Consider the following 25,324-nt stretch of genomic DNA (forward strand, 5'->3'; position numbering starts at 1 on the left):
CTCCAAGTGTGCGTGTAGATCAATAGAGATAGCCTTATGAGCACTAAGACAACTGCTAAAATAAGGAAATGCGCAGTATGCTCTTCTAAATTGTCAGAATCTTCCTCAAGCAGATTATGTTCTAGGTGTACTAGTAACATCGCAAGATATTGTTCCTTTCCTTAGGGATGAACTTAGGGAAGTCATTAAACAAGAAATGCGGTCTGCCCTGGAAGGTTTTTCAGTTTCTGAGCCCTCTTCCTCTTGTCCAAAATAGTGATTTCTGACTCCTCATCCTCAGACTCTGATTCGGAGGTAGAGTCGGTTAACTCGGACGATTCATCCGGATCCGACTCAGAGTTTAAACGCTATTTGTTTTCTTCTGAGGACACCAGAGAGCTTATTAAAGCTGTCAGAACCACTATGAATCTTTCAGACGAAAAGATACAAAGATCTATACATGACGAGATGGTTAGTAGCTTAGAACAAAAGAAAAGAAAGGTTTTTCCTGATCACAAAAACCTGCATGCTTTGATAAAACATGAATGGAAAGTTCCGGATAGGAAACTTTTTGTTCCGAAAACTATTAGACGTAGACTCCCCTTTAGTGATGAGGACGAGACGTTACTAGCCCAATGCCCTAAAGTGGAAGTTTCCCTTACAAAGCTAGTTAAAAGCTCTAATGCACTTCCCTTTGAGGATATGGGTTCACTGAAGGATCTCATGGATAAAAAGGTGGAAGCATGCCTTAAAAAATCCTGGGATGCGGCGGCGGCGGCATTGTATAACCAAATCTGGCTGCTACTTCAGTAGCCAGATCGTTAAAAAAATGGTTGTGCCAACTAGAAACCCTTTTGAAAGATAATACCCCCTTTGATTCTCTTAAAGACTCTTTTCCGTTACTCATTAAAGCTGTTGATTTTATATCGGATGCCACTGCTGAGTCGGTCAGGCTGACCGCTAGATCTACAGCACTAACCGTTTCAGCTAGGAGAGCTCTCTGGCTGAAATCTTGGGCACGAGATTTGTCATCTAATATGAAATTATGTAACATCCCATTCTATGGCGAGATGCTGTTTAGTCAGGATCTTGAAAAAATCCTGGAAAAAAATGTTTTCCCTTGGGAAATACATGTTTCCATGTACATAATGAATAGTGCATATCCCCTTAAAAGACTCACAGCAGAAGGGCCCACAGGGGTCTCCATGGCTTCAGCTCCCAGATCCGTCATTCTCATACTTGCAGTGAGCCGAAATTACGCCAGAATATATACCCCTTCTGCTTACAGACCTCAGATCAGCTGGGCTTCCTTTTCAGTCTGGCGCGCTTTTTTAAAATATTTTAGCTTTGCCCACACGTCGCGCGCACAGCGTGGCCGCTGCAGGTTGGATTCTCCCTGGCGCTTTCCCTGCGGATCCCTGCCATAGCCAACCTAATGGATGGCAGGGGAAACTTCATGTCTCAACCGGAGGGACTCCCTGAATGTCCGGTGCTGCATGGGCCTTCCTGCCGCGCCTGCAGGAAGGAGAGAACAGACGCCGGGCCGGAAGCACCGCTCCCGCAGCACCAAGTACCCTAGCTAGGGGTTGGGGCTGCCGTCTGCCTCCATGCAGGTGGGCAGATTTTATTTTCTTCACCTCCACCCAGCACTGCCCCCTGAGTGGTCCCATAGCAAATGCCATTAGAGATGGCCTCTCCCCCACCTGGAGGGACAGGAAGACACTGAAGGTGAGATGGAGGAGGGCCTACTTTTAAACTTCCTGTCCCTACCTGGTTGGAGGAGGGTCATCTCATGGTATGCTGTCGTGGAGGATGAAATGGAAAAAAAAGATTTTCCCTCTTGCTACATATGCCTGTAAAAAAAAGATAATAACAGCACTAATACCCACCTTGCCTATCCCCCACTGCTGCAACTCCAACGGTGCCAGGATCCTTGCTGCACTTCACTTCCCGATTTCAGTATCGACACTGCAGGAAATGACCGGGATTGTCACTCGGCAAATCACTTATTGCAGTGATGACCCGCCTCATCAGTTATTGGCTGAGTGTCAATCCCAGCCATTTTCTGACATGCCAAGACAGGAGCCGAAAGTGGATTCTGGCACTGCTGGAACAGCAGCAGCAGGGGATGAGTAGAAGTTATTTTTACAACATGTGAGCCCCTGGGACTTTTTTTTTCCTGTCCTGCAATACCCCTTTAAGAATCATTATTTTAAAAAAAATCTAATTGCTTGTTTTGGTTTTACAGGGGTATTATACTCACCATTAATAGTTGTATGTTATTTTTGCTTTTTCAAATATTTTTTTTTTTTATACTGATTTTATTTTAACTCCAGGAAACAACCAAAAGCACAGACTTGCAGACGGCCATGCAGTTGTCAATAAAAGCCATTCAGCATGAAAATGTTGACGTTCGCATTCATGCTCTCACCAGTTTAAAGGAGACTCTGTATAAGAATCAGGTATCTGGACTCCACACCATTGGTTTATATGGCTTTTGTAGGTTTCATCTTTTTCACTTTGTTTTAGGGTTATGTAATCCCCCCCTTAGGGTATTTTCACACTAGCGTTATTTTTTTCCGGCATTGAGTTCCGTCCTAGGGGCTCAATACCGGAAAAGAACTGATCAGTTTTATCCTAATGCATTCTGAATAGAGAGCAATCTGTTCAGGATGCATCAGGATGTCTTCAGTTCAGTCTTTTTGACTTTTCAGGACAGAGATAATGCATGCTGCGTTTTTCTCTCCGGCCAAAAATACCGGAACACTTGCCGGAATGCCGGATCCTACATTTTTTTCCCGTTGACATGCATTAATGCCAGATCCGGCCCCGAGTGTTCCGGCATTGCGGTCTGCGCATGCTCAGACCCCCAAAAATGTGAAAAAAAAATGCCGGATCCGTTTTTCCGGATGACACCGGAGAGACAGATCATGCATTTCGATGCATTTGTCATACTGATCAGGATCCTAAACCGTATGACAAATGCTATCAGTTTGCATGCGTTTTGACGCATCCGGCAGGCAGTTCCGGCGACGGAACTGCCTGCCGGATTCCTCTGCTGCAAGTGTGAAAGTAGCCTATTTTCAACACTCTTGATTGACAAGTCCTATTGTGTTTTACTACATTTTTCAATAAAAAATTATTGAAACGTAAGGCTCGGGTTTCTAGTTTTATATTTATTGTGTTTAATTTTGTGGTTCTGGGCTATTGTATTACCACTATAGATATCCACTTATTTCAGCACAGTTTGGATGGTTTTGATTATAGTTATATTGCATGTAGTTTATATTTAAGAACTAATGGGCAGACAACTGTGTTGTTTCTTAGCATAATATTTTTCATGTCATCCACAGTATTTCTTTTTTATTCAGTTTTAATCTGCCTTTATAACATGCATGTTTTGTTTTTAGGCTAAACTATTACAGTATTCGACAGACAGTGAGATGGTAGAGCCAGTTATCTCTCAGCTGGTTACAGTGCTTTTAATAGGTTGCCAAGATGCTAGTCCCCAGGCTCGACTGCTGTGTGGTGAATGCCTTGGACAGTTGGGTGCAATTGATCCTGGAAGACTAGACTTTTCAGTTAGTGACAACCAAGGAAAAGGTTCAACCTTTGTCGTAAGTCAAACATTTACCATTCCTTTTACCATCTTTACTTCTAAACTTCCGATTCAGCAGCACCGAAGCAGTTAGCAGACCGCTCACATGTCCTTTTGGAAAAGCAAAAGTATAGAAAAAAGATTTGCACTGAAAATCACCTGGAGAATGTTATCGTGGGCCAACACATAGCTGAAGGTGCCAAAATGCTGATGGAAATGGAAAGAGGGGAAAATCTTTTAGATAAGAAACAAAAGCTACTCAAAGTGAGAAAATAAGAAGTAGAGGGAAAGAGTAAGCAGGGAAGAAGGGGCTACAGAAGGTGACGTCAAGAAAAGAAGAGGGGGAAAAGAGAGAAAAAAAGGGGTGAGGAGCAGAAGGTGCTGATTAAGAATAACAGGGCTTTTCAATGACATGTCCTAAAAAAATTAAAACCGTTCCTCATCCTCCCCGGGTTACCCACTACTCAGTCCTTCTCCCTCCCAGTCTGTACAGTTGGGATATCAGTCCTCCGGCCATGTCACTCCTCTTCACTATGATTTTCTTTCTGAGGAGTAGATAAAAAAATTAAAAAAAGTAATTGAAATACTAATCTTATATTTTATGAATAGGATGGCTAAATCTAAAATCATAAGCCTGGAGACCCTGTTATATTAATCCAAAATGCATGTCGATCTCAATGACATTGACAGTGTTTATTTTCCTTTAAAGAGCAGGCATGAGCTATTGTTTGCTTAGTAGTTGAAATAAAAAATAAGTATCTATGAGCTCTAAATAATAAAGAGGAGCTCCCAGGGTATTTTCACAGTGTTGCTTCTAACCTATAACTGCATAACTGTGATATTTAAATGGTCACAAACTTTTCACACAGCTTTGCATAAATCAATAATAGAAGCCACCACTGTAAGAAGCTTTGTAATATATCTTATATCATATCAGAGAAAAATGCCATGTTCTAGAGCAGAATGCTAAACCTGCGGCCCTCCAGCTGTTGTAAAACTACGACTCCCACAATGCCCTGCAGTAGGTTGATTGATGTAGGCTGTTCGAGAATGCTGGGAGTTGTAGTTTTGCAACAGCTGGAGGGCCGCAGGTTGAGCATGCCTGTTCTAGAGTTATCAGCTGTTTCTTCCCCTCCCCCATCCTTATCTAAAATGACTTTGAAAGTTATGAGAAATCCGTCTTGGTGAGACCAGGATGGCAGTCTATACGATACGATACGAGTCTATGGAGAGGGAGGAGTGAGTAACAGCTCAGTACGACAGGACTACACAAGAGACCCCAAATAGACTGCTGCAGCTAAATAGGAAGTTTATATCTGAGCACAAGTGCTTTATTTACTTCAGCACAGGTCCATACTTCTCTGTAATGTCCTGCACAATCCTGGCCTCCTGCCCACAACCGTTTTTTTTCGTTTACTGGCCGTTTTTTGCGTTCCGTATACGGAACCATTCATTTCAATGGTTCCGCAAAAAAAACGAATGTACTCCGTATGCATTCAGTTTCCCTCTTTCCGTTCCGTTGAAAGATAGAACATGTCCTATTATTGCCCGCAAATCACGTTCCGTGGCTCCTTTCAAGTCAATGAGTCCGCAAAAAAAACGGAACACATATGGAAATGCATCCGTATGTCTACCGTATCCAATCCGTTTTTGTGGAACCATCTATTGAAAATGGTTATGCCCAGCCCAATTTTTTCTATGTAATTACTGTATATGCCATACGGAAAACAAAGGATCCGTGAAAAACGGACCGCAAAACACTGAAAAAGCCATACGGTTGTGTGCAGGAGGCCTAAGTGTGATAAAGTTAGAAAACAGATTCTCCTCTACTTTGAGTGCAATTGAGGGAAGCTAGTCTCCACTCACCAGCTGTGTGAAAACTGCTAAAAAATGTCAGCTGCAAGTGATATATCTGGAAATGGTGTTATTACTCATGTGCAAACACTGTACTATTGAGTAATAGGAGGTGTGTTGAAGAGTTAGGTATAATCAAGCAAGTATAATGCACATATTGTGTTTTTTCAGACTGGAGTTGAAGATATGAATTTTGCTTATGAGCTGTTGATGGAGCTGACAAGAGCTTTTCTTGCACATGCTGATAATGTCCGGGCTCAGGATTCTGCAGCTTATGCTATTCAGGTGAAGGAAATGAAATAATGCATTAAAGCCCTGTGTGTTCTGTATTTGCATGTAATGGATTCACTAATCCTGCGTGATATTTGGACTGTAAACTTAGGCCATATTTATTAAGCTGTCTCATGCTGGATGATAAATCTGATGCCTCTTTAGACATTGTTGTCTATCTTGGCACCACCTAAAGTTTGGCATACTTTGCAGCAACATTTTGGTCCTAGCCCCTACCCTGCTAAGTGACAGAAATCTTGCCAAGTTAGGCACAAAAGTGTCTGAAACACATAATACATATGGTGCAAAACATGTATGCCAATTTGTTGGCTCAAACTAAGCCATAATTCTGGTGTATTTGGATTAGTAATCCTCCCCCATTGTGTTTCAACTTTGTAATAAATGGAATGTAGAAATGACTTACATGCAGGAAGTAATTTGTACACATAGTACATATTGATATCTGTCTCTTTACCTCATCCATATTGCATGTTGCATGGCTGTGCGACATGCAATATGGAGGCCATAGTTAGTATTTTCCATAGAGATCATCACACCCAACAATCACATTGCCGGGGGGTTGGTTTTAGTGGAGAGACAGAGGTATTCCCATCCCTCTGTCTAACCGCTTTGCTGCTCTGTTCGCTATTGACTTGCCATTGCAGTCGGAGCCTGGCTTGTGCTGCCAATGCCATGGACACAACGGTTGTGACCTTGCCACCCCCTCATAACAGGTCCAAGAGTGGGAAGTTAGCAGGGAAGGGGTTAAACATTGCTTTTAATTTTCTGTTTGTATGCCGAGCTCTGGTAGTGACATTGTATAGGCTGCTGTCTCACGTATATGCAATTACAGGAGCTGTTGTCCATCTATGAATGCAGAGAGGGAAGAAGTGATTGCCCTGGGAGAAGGCTGTGGAGAAGATTTCCAGAACATGTTCAGGAGATTTTGGAGCCACATCTTAACACAAGGTATGTGCGATATGACAAACCTAAGATTGAGCAATGGGTTTCTCACTAGATCTGCTGTCTCTGCTTAGATCTGCTACAGATGGCTAAAGGAGATCAGTAGCACAAATGACAAAAACTATTGTAACCAGTGTTAATTAAAAATAAAATAAAGGTTACCTTCGCTAGCTTTTTTAATGAATTGTACTTGTGCTTACATTTGATATACACCTTTCAGGAGATTACATTGGTGGGAGTCTGTGTAACCCACATGGACGTCCTGAATGGCTCTGTCAGCCATGCTGCCCTGTGCAAGATACAGGTCCTAACTTCTGAAATGGGGCACAAAATGATTGTGTCATTTGTCTAAGGCTACTTTCACACTAGCGTTTCTGCTGGATCCGGCAGGGTTCAGCAAAAACGCTTCCGTTACTGATAATACAACCATCTGCATCCGTTATGAACGGATCCGGTTGTATTATCTTTAACATAGCCAAGACAGATCCGTCATGAACTCTATTGAAAGTAAATGGGGGACTGATCCGTTTTCTATTGTCAGATTGTGTCAGAGAAAACGGATCCGTCCCCATTGACTTGCATTGTGGGTCATGACTGATCCGTCTTGCTCCGTATCCCATGACGGAAAGAAAACTGCAGCATGCTGCGGTTTGCTCTCTGGTATAAGAACGGAATGCATTTTGGAGCTTGACAATAAATAGGGACAAAACGGAAGCATTTTTTTCCCAGTATTTAGACCCTATGGCGGATCTGAATACCGGAATATATTAACACTAGTGTGAAAGTAGCCTAATAAGGGATGAAAAAATACTGCAGACTCGGGCTAGGCTCACACTGCATTCTAGCCCCCCCCCCCCCCCCTTTCCCACCCAACTGGGCTTTCTCTCAGTAGTACAGTATATGTCTGAATACAAAGTGGTATTTAAACATATATCACAAGGATTAATCTTTGGACTCCGTTTGGCCTGCTTTCCGTACTAGACAGAATGGAGTGGTAGACTGTGCTATTTTCTCCGGTAAAAAGAAAAAGCTGAAGATGAATGTCAAGCATGTCAAAGTCCAAAGATGAATATTTTGGGGGCTAGAACGCAGTGTGAACCCAGCCTCATAGTTTTAAATGCACAGTATTCATGAGTGGAGTGTGATTGATTGAATGCAGCCTTCATAAATGAGTCCTATGAATTCTTTGATCTTTACTATTAGCCAAACGGCACACTGTATTTTTGTGCCAGCCCTGTATCTTACCTAGCATGCTTAGTTTATAGATCTTCGTAAGGGGGCCTTGTGTTATGTAACCAGACAGATCACTTAAATGCCCCATGCACACAACAGTATTTTTGCTCCACGATTGATCCGTGTTTTGTTGTGGATCAGATGTGAACCTATTAATTTAAATGGGGCCACAAAAAATGTGGACAGCACATCGCGTGCCAGAACATGTCCCATTCTTGTCCTTTTTGTGGAAAAGAATAGGCATTTTTTTTAACAAAGGGCAGGATGTGCAGAACGGGACAGTGTGGGGCACAATGGAAAACGGATCCGATCATGTGCATGAGGCCTGTGAGAGGCCACACGGTTTCCTACCAGTCAGAAGAGAAAACAACGACCGTCTAATTGGGTCTGTCAGTTTGCAGTGTTGACAGGACTGTTCTGTCAGGCTTCCTCTAGTCTATAGCTTTATACTAATGTCTGTTAACACTACAGCCCAGAATACCATGTTTCATTTGCAGTGATTGTCATTCTCTAGAGTCTATAGGATGTTGTATTCAAATTTTAGACTTTCTTTATGTGAAGGTTTGTTTTTACTGTTTTATAACAGGTACAAAAGTTCTAGAAAGGCAATAAACTGGAAGAATATAAAGAAACCTATTTACCTCAGTAGGCTGGGAAGTAACTTTGCTGACTGGTCTGCGTGCTGGGCTGGTTACTTGATCACCAAGGTACTGTAATATAATAATCTGGGTGAAGGGTAAGATGTTGCCCACACTGTATCTACTGACTTACAGTATATAATTCTAAAAAATAATACATCAGAGTTGCAGGTAGCATTCCTTCGCTTTAAATTGGTAAGAGGAAATTACCATTGTGCAGTACTGCTTTCTGTGATGAAGTCATTTATCACATGAATGGAATTAAAATAGCACCAGACTTGCTTATATTGGATTATAGATTTTTATAGATGATCCTTAGGAGTCTTATGGCAAAGTGGTAATTTTCACAAAAATACTTTTAAAGGGCTTCTGTCAGCCCACTAAACCGGTTTTTGTTTTTTTTCCCTTAATAATAACCCCTACACTGCGATTTATCCATACATAAGTAAAATAAGAATTTTGGTTCAGTAGAATTTGCTAAAACCCTATTTCTCGCCCATATTCCTTGGGGGACACAGGAAACCATGGGTATAGCTCTGCTCCCTAGGAGGCGTGACACTAAGCGAAAGCTGTAAGCCCCTCCTCCATCAGCTATACCCTTCAGCCTGGAGAAGAGACTGCCAGTTTTTGCTTAGTGTCCAAGGAGGCAAGACACCCCCTGCTTATGCAGGGTTGTTATCCTATGATTTTTATTTTTACGTATTTGTTGTTTTTAACTCGGTTTTTTTCTACCTACAGGGACAACAGAGGCGCATTAGACCCCTCTGTTTCTCCCGGGGTTGAGTTGCGCCAGTGCCGGTAATTCCGCACTGCCGCCTCCCCCACAGAAGACAAGGTGGACCAGGGCAGCCTCGCTCCCCTGCGTCCCGCCAGCTCAGGGTCGCCCGCACGCCAAGTCCCTCCCCCGGCTTCCTGCCACCGCGGTGCCAGGAGCTGAAGGGGCGACCCCCGCTGGATGGACTGAGGGCGAAGACAGCGTATGGTGAGAGTGGCTGCTCCAGCCTCCCCTTCCTCCCTCCCACCGCTGCTACCAACATGGCCACTGTTACATGGCCACTGCTACAATCCCGGACAACCCCCCCCCCCCCCCCCCCCCCCCCCGCATATCGGGACGTTACCAGTTTATCTGGGCAAGTCCTAGAACGCTGCCTTACAGGGGACGGCTGCAGACATGCAAGCCGTCTGCTACATCTAGGCGCGGTGGGAGCCGTTTTCCTGGCATGAACGGCGCCATGTCATGGCCGGCACTTCAACATCCTTGGGGGTTAAAATCATTTTGCCGCGCGCGCGCGGCTCTGCTTCGGCTTCAGCGCGGCAGAGGGGGGGCGGAGCTTCCTTACAGCTCCGTGCTGCTGCGCTCCGCTACTTCCGGGTTCATCTCTCTGCCGTGCGATCCTGAAGCCATTCAGCTCCGTGCTGCTGCCTCTCCTCCACAGCCTCCTCAGTCTGTTCCCCTTACAGCTGCCGCTTGTATCTCCGGGTCTGGTAGGACTGTTTAACCCCCTCCGTGCCACAGTACTGTTGCTTGGTTCTCACTTTTAAGTGCAACATCTTTCCACCATGTCAGACCCTTCTGCAGCCGCCAAGCCATGGTACCATGCCTGTACTGCTTGTAGGGAACCCTTTCCCCGGGGGCAGTCTGATCCGCACTGTACTGCATGCCGAGCTCCACCGCAGCCTCAGTCGCCCGCTGTGTCGCTCCCTGCTTCCTCTGACCCGCCTGACTGGGCTAGATCCCTGTCCCAGGCCGTGGAAAGCCTCACTCATGTCGTGGGCCGCCTAATAGACAGGCCACCTACCCCGCAGGACGCCACTCTGACTGTCGCGCCCTCCGGGTCCACTGCTTCTGCCGCTGCAGCGGGTTCACCCTCTCCTAGTGACCCCTCCCGAGCTAGGCACTCTCAGAAGCGTATTAGAGTAGAGCGAGCCTCCTCCTCGGATGCCTCCCTCTCCCCGCCACGCGTGCGCACCCAGACGAGCCTCTCCTCTCCAAAGGATTCGCTCTCTGAAGGTGAATTGGCGGCTTCAGATTTGGAAATGGACTCGGCCCTGCCGTCCAAGCTAGCCTCAGCGATGGGTCAACTCATCTCTGATATACGTGACACCTTTAAGGTGCAGGATGACCCCCCTAGCTCGGACGCAGCTAGCGTCTCCTTTATCAGACCCAGGCAGGCCTCAAAAGTCTTTCCAATCCACTCTGATTTCTCCTCCGTGGTGTCTAAGGCTTGGGCTCGCCCGGACGCCCGTTTTGTCAACCCAAAGAAGCTGGACATTTGCTATCCTTTTCCAGCCGATGTCGTGGCCACCTGGTCTTCCCCACCCAAGGTGGACCCCCCTGTGGCCCGGCTGTCAAAGAACACGGCCATCCCTGTTCCCGACGGGTCCTCTCTTCAGTCAGCGGAGGACCGTCGCATGGAGACCCTGTCCAAGGGCATTTTTGCTGCCTCCGGTTCTGCCCTCAGACCGGTTTTTGCCTCTGCTTGGGCAGGGAAAGCAATCTCTGCTTGGGGTACGCAGCTGGAACAGGAGTTGGACTCGGACATCCCCATCCAGGACCTACGTTCCTTGGCCCAGCTTATTATTCGGGCCGGGAATTTTGTCTGTGAGGCCTCCCTTGATGCGGGAGCCCTTATTGCACGCTCCTCCGCCCTGGCAGTTGCCGTCAGGAGGGAGCTCTGGCTGAAGGTCTGGAAAGCGGACGCTGCCTCCAAACGTTCCTTGGCGGGGCTACCGTTTGCGGGTTCCCGCCTTTTCGGGGTCCGCTTAGACGAACTTATTTCAGAGGCCACGGGTGGTAAAAGCACCCATCTTCCTCAACCCCAAGCCAGGGGCGCCCCCCGCGGACGCCCTGGTGCATCTCGTTTTCGGTCCTCCCGCAGGGCCTCTGGGGCTCCCACCACAGCTGCCGCTTCGGCTCCTCCCCAGGACAAGCGTAGGAAGCCGTTTTTTCGGGCGCAGCCCTCCTGGCGCAAGCCGCAGGCTGCCCGCACACCCGCAGCAAAACAGTCCTCTGCCTGAAGGCGCGCCCCCACCCACCCGGGTGGGGGGCCGGCTCCTCCTTTTCAAGGACGTCTGGATGGCTCACGTCTCCGACGCCTGGGCCCTCGAAATTGTGTCCTCCGGATACAAAATCGAATTTGCATCCTTCCCTCCGGATCGGTTCTTTCGCTCCCGCCCCACGCGAGACCCGAAAGACGCGGCTGCGTTCTCCGCGGCCGTTCAAGCCTTACTGGACAGGGGGGTGATTACCCCCGTTCCTCTAGAGGAAAGATTCCAAGGGTTCTACTCGAACCTCTTTGTAGTTCCCAAGAAGGGAGGTTCGGTGCGGCCCATTTTGGACCTCAAAAAGCTCAACCGTTTTCTCCTCCTTCGACGGTTTCGGATGGAGTCCCTCCGCTCCGCGGTGGCTTCCCTGGAGCAGGGAGATTTCATGTCTTCCATCGATATACAGGATGCCTACCTCCATGTTCCGGTAGCCCAGTGTCACCATCGCTTCCTTCGATTCGCCGTGGGGGACCTCCACTTCCAATTTGTCGCCCTTCCCTTTGGACTGGCAACAGCCCCCCGGGTGTTCACCAAGGTCCTGGCCCCGGTTTTAGCCTTACTCCGTTCCAGGGGTGTTTTTCTGCTACCGTACTTGGACGATATCCTCATCAAGGCTCCGTCCCTTTCTCAAGCGGTTGCCAGAGTGGATCTCACTCTAGAGACTCTGGCGAGGTTCGGTTGGATCATCAACTTCCCCAAGTCCTCCCTTCCCCCCTCCAGACAACTCGTCTTCCTGGGAATGCTTTTAGACACGGGAGCGGCGGAGGTACGTCTTCCCTCGGAAAAACGTCTGATCCTCCGTGGGGCGGTTCGGGGTCTCCTTCTCCACCGTCGACCGTCCTTCCGCTTCTGCATGCGGGTATTGGGGCAGATGGTTGCCTGCTTCGAGGCGATCCCATTTGCGCAGTTTCACTCCCGCCCTCTCCAACGGGCGATCCTCTCCTCCTGGGACAAATCGCCGCAGTCTCTGGATCATCCTTTCCATCTTTCGCCTCCGGTGCGGTCATCTCTCCGCTGGTGGTTACAGTCCCCTCTTCTGGGCAGGTCCTTTCTGCCACTCAACTGGTTGGTGGTTACAACCGATGCCAGTCTCTCGGGCTGGGGAGGCGTGTTTCCTCCCCGATCCGTCCAGGGCATTTGGTCTCCATCGGAGTCCAAACTCTCGATCAATGTCCTGGAACTGAGAGCGGCCCTTCTGTCTCTACGACACTGGACTCATCTGCTGAAGGGTCATCCAGTTCGTGTACAATCAGACAACGCCACGGCCGTGGCGTACATAAACCACCAGGGGGGCACTCGCAGCGCTGCAGCGATGCGGGAGGTCACCAGCATTCTCCGTTGGGCGGAAGCCCACGTCCCGGCCCTATCTGCAATTTTTATTCCAGGGGTGGACAATTGGGCGGCGGACTTCCTCAGTCGCACCACCGTCGACCCCGGCGAGTGGTCTCTTCACCCGGAGGTATTCGAGGCCATTTGCCTTCGTTGGGGCATTCCGGACGTGGACCTCATGGCCTCAAAATTCAATCACAAGGTCCCCGCCTATCTGTCCAGGGCCAGGGATCCGGGAGCTTGCGGAGCCGACGCCCTCGTTCTTCCTTGGCGAGGCTTCGCGCGCCCATACATATTCCCTCCCATCCCTCTCCTGCCCAAGGTCCTTCGGAAGATCGCGGCGGAAGGCGTCTCGGTGATTCTGGTCGCTCCGGACTGGCCCCGCCGGTCTTGGTATGCCGACCTCATGCTGCTCCTGGCAGACGCGCCCTGGCCACTGCCCGCCAGGGAAGATCTTCTCTCTCAGGGACCGATCTTCCACCCGCGTTTAGGGTCCCTACGTTTGACGGCGTGGTTGTTGAGACCACCGTCCTGACACGTAGGGGCTTTTCTGCGGACGTCGTCCGCACCATGATCCGCGCCCGTAAGCCGTCCTCTTCTAGGATCTATTATAGGACCTGGAGGACTTTTTTGGGGTTCTGTGCCGATCTGGGGATTCCTCCGCTCCGCTTTTCTCTCCCCACCGTTTTGTCCTTCCTGCAGAGCGGACTGGCCCAAGGTCTAGGCCTTAGTTCTTTGAAGGGTCAGGTATCTGCGCTGTCCATTTTGTTTCAGCGCCCACTGGCCCCCCTTGGTCCTGTCAAGACCTTCCTTCAGGGCGTGGCTCACGCGGTTCCCCCGTATCGCCCTCCGGTACCGCCCTGGGACCTGAACCTGGTTCTCTCAGCGCTCCAGGTTTCTCCTTTCGAGCCTCTGCGGACGGTTTCCTTGCGACTTCTGTCCTGCAAGGTTATTTTCCTTGTAGCCATCACCTCTCTTCGGAGGGTGTCCGAATTGGCTGCACTCTCCTGTCTGGAACCTTTCCTAGTGTTCCACCAGGACAAGGTGGTTCTTCGTCCGGTCCCTTCCTTCCTTCCTAAGGTGGTCTCCGCCTTTCATCTGAACGAGGACATCGTTCTCCCCTCTTTGTGTCCTTCCCCTTCCCATCCGCGGGAGAGGAAGCTTCATCGCCTGGACGTTGTCAGGGCGCTCAAGATTTACCTGGAAGTAACCAGCTCTTTCAGGCATACTGACTCGCTCTTTGTGGTCCCGGAAGGGTCGCGCAGAGGGATGGCGGCATCCAAAGTTGCTATCGCTCGTTTTGTCAAGTTGGCTGTTACTGAGGCTTATCTCGCCAAGGGCAGGGTTCCTCCCCTTGGTGTTACCGCTCACTCCACTAGAGCGGTCGTGCTTCCTGGGCTCAGAGAAATCGGGCTTCTTCGGAGCAGATTTGCAAGGCGGCCACTTGGTCCTCCTTGCACACCTTCACCAAGTTCTACAGGGTGCATACTCATGCGTCGGCTGACGCTGCTTTAGGCCGTCTGGTGTTGCAGGCGGCAGTTGATTGATGCCTCTGGTGTTGGTTGAGTTTGTTCTGGTCCCTCCCTTCTGGGACTGCTCTGGAACGTCCCATGGTTTCCTGTGTCCCCCAAGGAATATGGGCGAGAAAAGGAGACTTTTGTATTACTTACCAGTAAAGTCTCTTTCTCGCTCTTCCTTGGGGGACACAGCACCCGCCCTTCATTGGGTTACAGTTGTGGTTCCGGCTTGGTTGCCCCCGTTGGGGCTCGACAGTTCTTTTTCCGGTTGGGGTTATCTTTCACTACTTGGACACGCAACTGGCAGTCTCTTCTCCAGGCTGAAGGGTATAGCTGATGGAGGAGGGGCTTACAGCTTTCGCTTAGTGTCACGCCTCCTAGGGAGCAGAGCTATACCCATGGTTTCCTGTGTCCCCCAAGGAAGAGCGAGAAAGAGACTTTACTGGTAAGTAATACAAAAGTCTCCTTTTTTATAATATGTAAATTACCTTGCTACCAGCAAGTAGGGCGGCTACTTGCTGGTAGCAGCCGCATCCTCCGATGGTAATGACGCCCCCTCTGCTTGTTGATTGACAGGGCCAGCGGACGGGATCTTTCTCCCCTGGCCCTGCCTGTTTTCATTCAATATCTGGCGCCTGTGCCGCGGCCGTACCTATCTTCAATCGGCGCAGGCGCACTGAGAGGCGGCCACTCACTCGGCCACTTCATCCTCAATGCGCTGGCGCCGGGTGTAGATGTGACGTCATCGGCGCAGGCGCATTGAGGATGAAGCGGCTGAGTGAGTGGCCGCCTCTCAGTGCGCCTGCGCCGATTGAAGATGGGTACGGCCGCGGCGCAGGCGCCAGATATTGAATGAAAACAGGCAGGGCCAGCGGAGAAAGATCCCGTCCGCTGGCCCTGTCAATCAACAAGCAGAGGGGGCGTCATTACCATCGGAGGATGCGGCTGCTACCAGCAAGTAGCCGCCCTACTTGCTGGTAGCAAGGTAATTTACATATTATAAAAATAGGGTTTTAGCAAATTCTACTGAACCAAAATTCTTATTTTACTTATGTATGGATAAATCGCAGTGTAGGGGTTATTATTAAGCAAAAAAAAACAAAAACCAGTTTAGTGGGCTGACAGAAGCCCTTTAAGGCCTCTTTCATATGGGCGTCGCCTGTGAGGGCCGGATAGGATGCGGGTGCGTCGCAGGAAAACGCACAATTTTTTCCACGTAAGTGCAAAGCTTTTTAATGCGTTTTGCACGCGCATGAGAAAAATCGCCATGTTTTTTACCCAGACCCGAACCCGGACTTCTTCATAGAAGTTCGGGTTTGGGTTAGGTGTTGTGTAGATTTTATTATTTTCCCTTATAACATGGTTATAAGGGAAAATAATAGCATTCTGAATACAGTAAAATAGGGATGTAGGGGTAAAAAAAAAAAAAATATGTAACTCACCTCATCCACTATAATATTAATGGCTTATCCTAAGAGCAGTGGCAGAGGTTTTTATCAGAAAAAATATATAATCTGACCACTTGAACACCTGATGAACATGCACATAGGATGATATTATTTTTGTATGTGGGTTTAGAAAGGTTTGCACTTTTTTCATAAGGTTACACGTATTTTTTAAACTTTATTTTTTATTATTTTTCTTCCAGATTTTGTTTCCTCTACACAAACTCTTGTATAAGGGCTCTTTCACACTTGCGTTGTTTTGTTCCGGCATAGAGTTCCGTCGTCGGGGCTCTATGCCGGAAGAATCCTGATCAGGATTATCCCAATGCATTCTGAATGGAGAGAAATCCATTCAGGAGGTCTTCAGTTCCGGAACGGAACGTTTTTTGGCCGGAGAAAATACCGCAGCATGCTGCGCTTTTTGCTCCGGTCAAAAATCCTGAACACTTGCCGCAAGGCCGGATCCGGAATTAATGCCCATTGAAAGGCATTAATCCGGATCCGGCCTTAAGCTAAACGTTGTTTCGGCGCATTACCGGATCCGACGTTTAGCTTTTTCTGAATGGTTACCATGGCTGCCAGGACGCTAAAGTCCTGTTTGCCATGGTAAAGTGTAGTGGGGAGCGGGGGAGCAGTATACTTTCCGTCCGTGCGGCTCCCGGGGCGCTTCAGAGTGACGTCAGGGCGCCCCACGCGCATGGATGACGTGATCGCATGGACACGTCATCCATGCGCATGGGGCGCTCTGACGTCATTCTGGAGTGCCCCGGGAGCCGCACGGACGGTAAGTATACTGCTCCCCCGCTCCCCACTACTACTATGGCAACCAGGACTTTAATAGCGTCCTGGGTGCCATAGTAACACTGAACGCATTTTGAAGACGGATCCGTCTTCAAATGCTTTCAGTTCACTTGCGGTGTTACGGATCCGGCGGGCACTTCCGGCAAATGGAGTGCACGACGGATCCGGACAATGCAAGTGTGAAAGAGGCCTTAGTATGATATCCTGATCCTGCTGATAGCAGAGCACAGTCCCTTCAGAATATGTTCACACGGCTAATATCCGCTGAAGGGAACAGTTTTCCTCTGCAGAACTCCACCAACAACTTCCCATTGAATTTATTGGGAAAACTATTTTGTCACTGATCAGAAGTGGTATGTTACTTCTTGGAAGTGGATTGTAGCTGTGTTCACCGTTGAATTCATTGGGAAAGGGGTAAATTGCAAATTTTTGTAGGTTTTTGTCAGAGTATTCCTCACCAGAAATGCACTGTTCAGAGGCAGATTAGCCTATGCGCTGGGGATTTTATCTGTGTGAACATACCCTCAAACTTCTAACACAGGCGAGGCTTTTAGACCGTTACTTTGTGTCATGCACAGGAATAGTTAAAAGGACTTTAAGATGTTTAATGGGCTCCTAATATTGATAGCCTATTCTCAGGATAGGTTATCAATATTCTATCTACAGGGGTCTGACACTCTGCATACCAAGCAATTAGCCATTCCTTGCAGGTACCGAAACTAGCACAGCCCTGTTAAAAGTGTCGTGGCCGTGCCAGGTTACTGCAGCTTTGCTCCCATTCACTTGAATGTAACCCAGATTGGCCTTTGCAATAGATATGCTTCAGACTGTGTTCAAACTACTAGTTCCAGAAGATGCATGAAATGGCAGTATCACTTGGAGGTAGGTGAATGCTTACTGCATACTGTAGAACAGGTGAACATAACTTTTGTAAGTAGTATGGTAATTATACTGTATGTCTGATACTGTCAAGGTGATAGATTCTTAATTATATTTTTATATGGAAAACAGGTTAAAAATAAGAGCTATTTACTCACTGGTCACCTGCTGCCATTTCAACGTGCGCCAATGCCAGCTGCTCTCCACTTTTTGGTTCCAGGTTGGCTTGGACTGAACTGGAAGTGGAAAGCAGCGGGGACTGGTACAACAGCGGGGATCGGTGTGATCTTTATTTTGCCTTGAGATTTCATAAACTCAATTAATAAATGATCATTGATCGAATGACTTATTCATAATCTATTTTTACTTTTTTTTGTTCTGCAGGTTAGACATGATTTTGCAAAAAAGGTTTTCAATTGCTGCAGTATAATGATGAAACATGACTTTAAAGTGACCATCTATCTTTTACCACACATCCTCGTCTATGTTTTGCTAGGGTGTAGCAAAGAAGATCAGCAAGAGGTAGCAGTGTTCATGTTTGTTATATTACATCTCATTATATCTTATGTTACATTTTATGGGTCTGTGGCTGATTTTTCTAACTGTTTCGCCTTTCGGTAACATTGCTCTTTGTTTCACTAAATTTAAAAATAAAATCTAATGATCATTTTATTCAGTTGCTATTGAATCAGTCACAGATCAGTCTTGTCATGCAGTATGATCACTCCATCTACTGGAATATCTATCACTTGTATATGTTTTTCAGTGGAAGCAGTTTATAGAATATTTTCTGTACCTACTTCTTTATGAAAAAGATCACAATGTAGTGGTGATGCGGCATTCAGACACTACTCCTAGCACTTGTAAGCTAGTCCTTTGGGTTCCAGTCAGTCAGGAAATCGGAAACTCGGTCTTACCAGTTCGGAGTCTGACACTTCCAATTAGTTACCATATACAAACTCTCTCCGCGATATGTTGATCACTCAGCTGAATGACGAAAACAGTAACTTCCATGTGTAAAAAACTGTTATTTTGATGTCTTGTATTGTGCATGATATCACTAACTTCTGTATAAAAATCCAAGCTTTAGTAGTACTATCGAGTGATCATTGTTTGTGACTTTGGGGAACTTTAGCGGATTCCTAACCTTTTAATTCTCGCTTGTTCCATTATTGTCCATACCTTGTTATTGACAATTAGGCATTACCTCTCTAATCAGTGATGATTTTCAGACCTCATAGGGAAACTCCCCGTTGTCATAAAACATCCAGTTGTCAATTAATTCATACATTTCCAGTAGAAAATACAGAGGAATAGCATAACTTACAGTTCTAAGACATGAGGATTCAGAATTGGTAGTTTATAGTAAAGGCAAGTATTAACATGCAGATGACAGGAGAGGCGATGGTCCTCTTTAAGGTCCTTTAGTGAGTTTTATATACTGTTGTGGCCATATGATATATAGGAGTAATTATAAATAGTTTGGGGGTCATTTTATTATTCGTAAACCCGCCTAAATTAGGTGTTTTCCAGGTGCAGATGGCGGCACAACGGTTAGTTGCGCCGCTATCTGCGACTTCGCCCCGCTCATGCCATGTCTAAAATTGTGGGCGGGGAAGGGGCAGGTCTGGTTTAGGTGCAGAAAATGGTCTAAATGTAAGACAGGTCGGAAGCTGTCTTACATTCAAAACTGGCTCTGGATGCGCCGAAGTTATGGAGAGGACGCAGTAAGGGTACAGATGGGTGGTAATAAGTTGGGGGTACAATAGTCTGATTGAATAGAGTGAGTCGGTGCAAGTACACCCCCCAACTGGTTAACACCCCTCTGCACCCTTACTCCAGACTGCTAGCAATTCTTTTATAACTTGTAGTACAAATAATCGTTAATTTCTAACGATAATTTGTTTTCCCTTAGTCCTAACAGCAGCACAGATGAGGGTTAACCACCCCCCGTGGACTGGTAGGACCGACGGAATGTTTAATGAGCCCAAGCATAATAACTCAATTCAAACAATTAAGTATCCCCTTAAAAGAAGGGAGTCAACCCCCAGCCCACTGTGTTTATAGCAAGAAAAAAACTAGACTTACTAGGGTGGGATATTTGTGTGCTGCTGTTAGGACTAAGGAAAAACAAGAAATTAACGATTCCCTTACGTCCTACCAGCAGCACAGATGGGGAGATAGCAAGAAGAAACCCCTAGGGAGGGCCTTCCTGCCTGGCAGAACTAAGAATAGTCTGCCCAAAGGCCGAAAACTCAGCTAGTCTAGCATCTAGTCTATAATGGGAGATAAATGTCGATTCAGAGCTCCAGGAGGCAGCTTTACAAATCATGTCGAGAGGCAGAAGACTCCTCTCGGCAAAAGAAGTAGCCACAGCTCTAGTAGAGTGGGCCATTACAAACTCCGGAGGATCCAGAGATTGCGAAACAAAGGCTTCCCTAATAGCCTCCTTAATCCACCGACTGATGGAAGGTTTGGATGCCTTACAGCCTTTAAATTTACCGGCAAACAGGATTAGAAGATTTTCATCTTTCCTGAACTCCTTTGATCTATCCATATAGATCCGGAGACCTCTCGAGACGTCCAGCGGATGTGTAGTAGGTTCCTCGGAGGAGGTGAAAGATGTTGACAGAACCGGGAGGGATATCACCTGGTTGATGTTCTGGAAGGAAGGAATTTTAGGCCTAAAATACGGGAGGAATCTGAGAAGGACCCGGTCATGTAAAAAGATCGTATAGGGCTCATGTGCTGAGAGAGCTTTAAGCTCAGAGACCCTCTTGGCCGAAGTCACTGCAAGGAGAAACACAAGCTTCCAAGTGACAAACTTGAAATCCACCTCCTCTAACGGTTCAAAGGGGGGAGATGCTAACTCCCTAAGAACTACAGATAAATCCCATTGATGAATGGGTCTCAGTACTGTAGGCTTTAATCTTTCAGCTCCTTTAAGGAACCATTTGATGAGCGGGTCCTGAGAAAAAGGCCTGTTGAGGCAAGCGGAAATGGCTGAAACTTGAACCCTCAGAGTAGAAGGGGCAAGGCCCTTATCAAGGCCGCCTTCAGGAACTGAAGGATAGCAGAGAGGGGAGGATCTGCAGACGCCACCTCCTTTGAGGTACACCAGGATGAAATTATCCTCATAATACGAGAGTAGGCTCTCTTGGTAGAGTCCGCTCTAGAATGAGACAGCGTTCTCAGGACCGACTCTGAAAGCCCTTATGTTCCAGGAAGGGACTGATCAACCTCCAGGCTGTCAGGTTGAATCTGAGCAGATCTGAGCAGAGGTGAGTGGAACACGACACCAAGGTCTGCTGCGGGGGGAGCCTCCAATATTGTCCTAGACTCATCTGAGTGAGCTGGGTAAACCAGGATCTTTTCTGCCAAAACGGTATGATGGCCATCACCAAGGCCTGATCCTGACTGATTTTCATCAATACCCTCTGAATCCTGGAAAACGGAGGGAAGATGTGAGCCAGCCTGAACCTCCAGGATATTGACAGAGCGTTTATCGCCAGGGGGTTGTCCTCCCTGTAAAGGGAGCAAAACCTCTCCACCTTGGCGTCGAACCTTTGTTGCCATGAGATCCACCTCTGGCATCCCCCACTTGAGAACTATCTGCTTAAATATCTCCAGATGTAAAGACCACTCCACTGTTGGAAGACTGCGGCTCAGCCGATCTGCTATCATATTGTGGGAGCCTCGAATGTGGATTGCAGATAAGTGGGAAAGGTTCGACACTGCCCAATCCAGAATCACCCCGATCTCTGATAGGAGGGGAAGTGATCTTTTGCCTCCCTGCTTGTTGATGTACAGTACCGCAGTCATATTGTCTGACTGGACTTTCACCGATTTGCCCCGGACCTGAGGGGCGCAGTGAAGGAGGGCTAGCCGGATTGCTTGAATCTCGCGGAGATTGGATGAGAGGAGCCGGTCCTGAGAAGACCAGGTTCCGTGAACTGGAGTGTCGTCTAGGTGAGCGCCCCAGCCTACTTGGGACGCATCTGTTGTCAATATGATCCAGGTTGGCTGGGTCATAGACTTCCCGTCTAAAAGATGGTATTCCCTCAGATGGTGGTGCCAAGTTCGCCAAGACAGGGAGCTTAGCCCAGCAGGGCTGCCATTCCATTTGGAGAGGACCTCCGACTGTAGAGGACAGAGGTGCCATAAAGCCCAAGGGACTGCTTTCGCAGACGCTGACATGAACCCCACATCTTTATGAGAGTCCGGACTGGGACTCGCCGGGGAACGGAAAGGAATTCTGCCGTGTTCTGAATCCGGGATCTTCTTTCTGGGGTCAACTGGAGAGACATCCCAGCGGAGTCGATTATGAAGCCTAGATATCTTACTGAAGTCGACAGGCTCGTGTTCGACTTCTGCCACCCCGTAAACTTGGACCGCGATCCTGAGATATTTCCTGGAAGCAGGATGGATCGGGATGTGCAGATATGAAATACCTCAGATCGATAATCATCCGGAGATCTCCTGAAGTTTTTGGAACCAGAAAAACTGGCGAATAGATCCCTAGGCCCCGTTCTCCTGCCGGAACCTCCTCCAGAGCCCTCTTGCAGATGTAGTCCTGGATGTAGGACTCCAGGATAGCCTGCCTGGTAGCTTGTAGAAGGTTGGTCTTGACAAACCTGTCTTGAGGAATAGAGGAGAGGTTGATTAGATATCCCTCGGAAATGATGTTTAGAACCCAGGGATCCGAGATGTCTCAGATCCACTCTTCCCTGAAGTGGGAGAGACTACCCCCGACAGGTAGATGAGGCAGAGGAATGGGGAAGGTTTCTGGCAGTACGGCAGGAGTAACAGGACTTATCCAAGAGCCTCGAAGAGGCCCGTAGTCAGGAGGTGGATTTTCCATCTTTGGCTCCTCCACGAGAGCGCCTCAAACCCCCTTCGCTGCGCTCTCCAGTCCCTTCGAGACCTTGCTTGCAGGCCAGACCTACCTCCGCAATCTTGTCTGCCCCGCCCTCGAAAGGACTGCTGGGGAAGGCTCTTCCCCTTCTTGTCTGAAAGGCTCTCCATGATTTTATCCAGCTCCGAACCGAACAGACGGTTGGGCTCAAATGGGAGGCCACATAAACTATATTTCGAGGAGTTGTCAGCGACCCAAGGCTTAAGCCATAAAGGCCTACGGGCCGCCGACACCAGGGCCATGGATTTGGCTGCTAGCTTCAACTGTTGCTGTGCGGTATTGCACAAAAAGTCTGTAGCCAGGTTGATAGTCTTGAAGGCAGCCAGTATGTCGTCCAGGGAAACCCTCTGGTCCACGTCAACTTGAATTTGATTCAGGCGAGACCGGAGGAAAGTAGAGACCTCAGAAGCCGCTGTGGAAGCGGAAGCCGCAGCTGCCGTATAACCCCGTCTTAGGGTGCACTCTGCTCTCCTGTCAAGGGGATCCTGCAGACTAGACCCATCGTCTGCAGGGACCAGAGTGCTCTTGGACCCCTATGAATCCACCAAGGGTTTAGCCATCGGGAACATGGATTTAAACTTTTTTGTTAAAACCGGACCTTTCTCCGGCTTTTTTCCACTCTGTACGCATGACAGAGAGGAGGGTCTCATTCGCTTTGAAGACACGAGGTGCCCGACTAGCGGGATCGGAAGGCTCCCCCTGGTCAACATCATGGTCCCCCAACCTGATGGACTTGAGCAATTTCTGTGTCTTTTCAGGGGGGGAAAAACACGGTCAGCTCCTCCTCATCCAAAGAGGAAGAACCTAAGGAGACCACAGAAGGTCTCTCCACCGGGACAGAGGTCTCCATAGGGGCCTATGACTCCCTTAATAGAGCCATCCACATAGGTCTTCACCCACTGATACATCTCCTGCATCGTAGGTTCACTAGAGCAGTGTTTCCCAACCAGTGGGCTTCCAGCTGTTGCAAAACTACAACTCCCAGCATGCCCGCACAGCCAAAGGATGTCCGGGCATGATGGGAGTTGTAGTTTTGCAACAGCTGGAGGCACACTGGTTAAGAAACACTGCACTAGAGGGCTGAACCCTCGAACGACAGCTGTCACACCTGGAGTAGGGACAGCTGTTCTCCAGCAGAGTGCTACAATCGTAGCAGGCTAGATGTTTCCACTTGGAAGTCACTTTCCTGCCTTCCGAATCCCGCGGAGACTACATCACTGCGGGAAAAAAAGGACAAATAAGACATTTTGTAAATTGCCTATCTCAAAAGAAAGGTAGAAAAAAAAAAACAGACCGGAGGCAGGTATGAAAAAAGGATCGGAGGAAAAAACACCACAAGTGGAACAACACCAAGCTCAGGACTCTGGTAGCTAGCTTGAAAAGCATGTGCAGCCAGAGACCGAACTGGTGCACACTGCTTCCTTAAATAGGGGAAGGGGAGGGATCAGCCAACCCCCTCCCCCACCCCTAGAGGAAAAATCTATAGATTTTAACAAAAATCCCTAAAAAGCAGAGGTCACTGAAAAATCATCCAACAGGAGGAAAACATGCGAATAAAATGAATAACATTTGCGCGAGAAAAAACGCGAAATACCCGGAAGTGACGCGACGGAGAAACCCCGCGTTACTTCCGGAAGATGGCGGCGCCCAGGGACCGAAAAACTGGAACGAGGACGCCGCCAACCTACCTCAGCCAGGCGCAACAGCGCGGGACCTGGCAGCAGATAAGCCGTCGGCCACTAAAGAGGTACATAATAAATAAAAAAAGGGGGGGGCAACTGCCATCTGTGCTGTGGTAGGACGTAAGGGAATAAAGGAATGGCACAACATAGAGCCATTAGAATAGATGTTCCAGAATTGTTAGTATGTGGGGAATGCATGTAGCTATTAAAACAGGAATGTCAGGAGTGGTGAAAGGTCCGCTTTAAGACCAGCGTCTAAAACACCAGTCTTAACCTTCCTAGCGGTATTCCCGAGCGTGACTCGGGGTTAATTTTCGCTGCCAGGAGCGGTAACCCTGAGTCACGCTCGGGGTAACATTGAAAAGTTGTCAGCGGAGTCCCCTTACCTTCTCCACTGTGATCGCAAGCGAGAGCGCTGGCCGGCATCTGACTTCCTGGTTTCGTTCCCTGCGAGCACCTGCGGCGCATGGGAGCGGAACTGGGCGGGAAATTCAAAATTATAAAGTGACACACACACATAAAAGAGATAATACATTGTAATCTGAGAGGATTGCACTGTATCACCTCAGATCTGACAGTTGATCACTGTAAAGTGCCCCTTGCCTGCCATTTTACTGCTATTTGTGCTTATTTATAACATGGCTTCAAAAAAGCGCCACTGTACTATAAAAGTGTGTTTGGACCAGTTGAGCGACAGTGACACAGGTGCTCGCAGAACTGAGCGATAGTGAGTCGTGGGGAGATTTGTCGTCTGACACTGATCTAGAATGTGACAAAGGCGATGATCCTGCACCTGACCAAATTTTCATGCAAAAAATTGTACCACTTTTGGTACAAAATTCCTGACATAATCATACCGCCAGGGAGGTTAATAAATGTGCCCCTTTATCTTTAAATGATTAGAACCATTTTTGGCTCTTTAAAGGAACGCTTTGGAGAAAGCTGATGCACCCTGCCTGACATGGGGGCTCTCTTTTGGTGTAGTTTTGAATTGCTGTGTCATCCATAGTCATAACAGTGGAACCAGAGTACTTGTCGTATGCATTACCCCCTTCCTTAGGCGGAGTAATTGCACTACTGGTGGATACAGTACTTGCCATTATACATTGTCCCCTGTCATTGGTGGACTAAGTACAATAACACTGGTTTCAGTGCCGGACGTATATTTTCCCCCTT

At 48.0% G+C, this 25,324-nt stretch overlaps 1 protein-coding gene across 2 annotated transcripts in view; it reads left to right on the forward strand.

Moving 5' to 3' along the window:
* Positions 1-25,324, forward strand: part of ATR (ATR serine/threonine kinase) — a 148,993-nt gene that overhangs the window by 73,718 nt on the left and 49,951 nt on the right. For both annotated transcript variants that reach the window (XM_040428060.1, XM_040428061.1), the window contains 6 exons: positions 2,316-2,441; positions 3,390-3,596; positions 5,603-5,716; positions 6,555-6,670; positions 8,484-8,604; positions 17,936-18,073. In XM_040428060.1, coding sequence (XP_040283994.1) covers positions 2,316-2,441; positions 3,390-3,596; positions 5,603-5,716; positions 6,555-6,670; positions 8,484-8,604; positions 17,936-18,073 — 822 coding nt within the window. The remainder of the gene's footprint in view (positions 1-2,315; positions 2,442-3,389; positions 3,597-5,602; positions 5,717-6,554; positions 6,671-8,483; positions 8,605-17,935; positions 18,074-25,324) is intronic.

The sequence above is a fragment of the Bufo bufo genome, chromosome 4 (genome assembly GCF_905171765.1).
Source record: "Bufo bufo chromosome 4, aBufBuf1.1, whole genome shotgun sequence".
Taxonomy (NCBI): domain Eukaryota; kingdom Metazoa; phylum Chordata; class Amphibia; order Anura; family Bufonidae; genus Bufo; species Bufo bufo.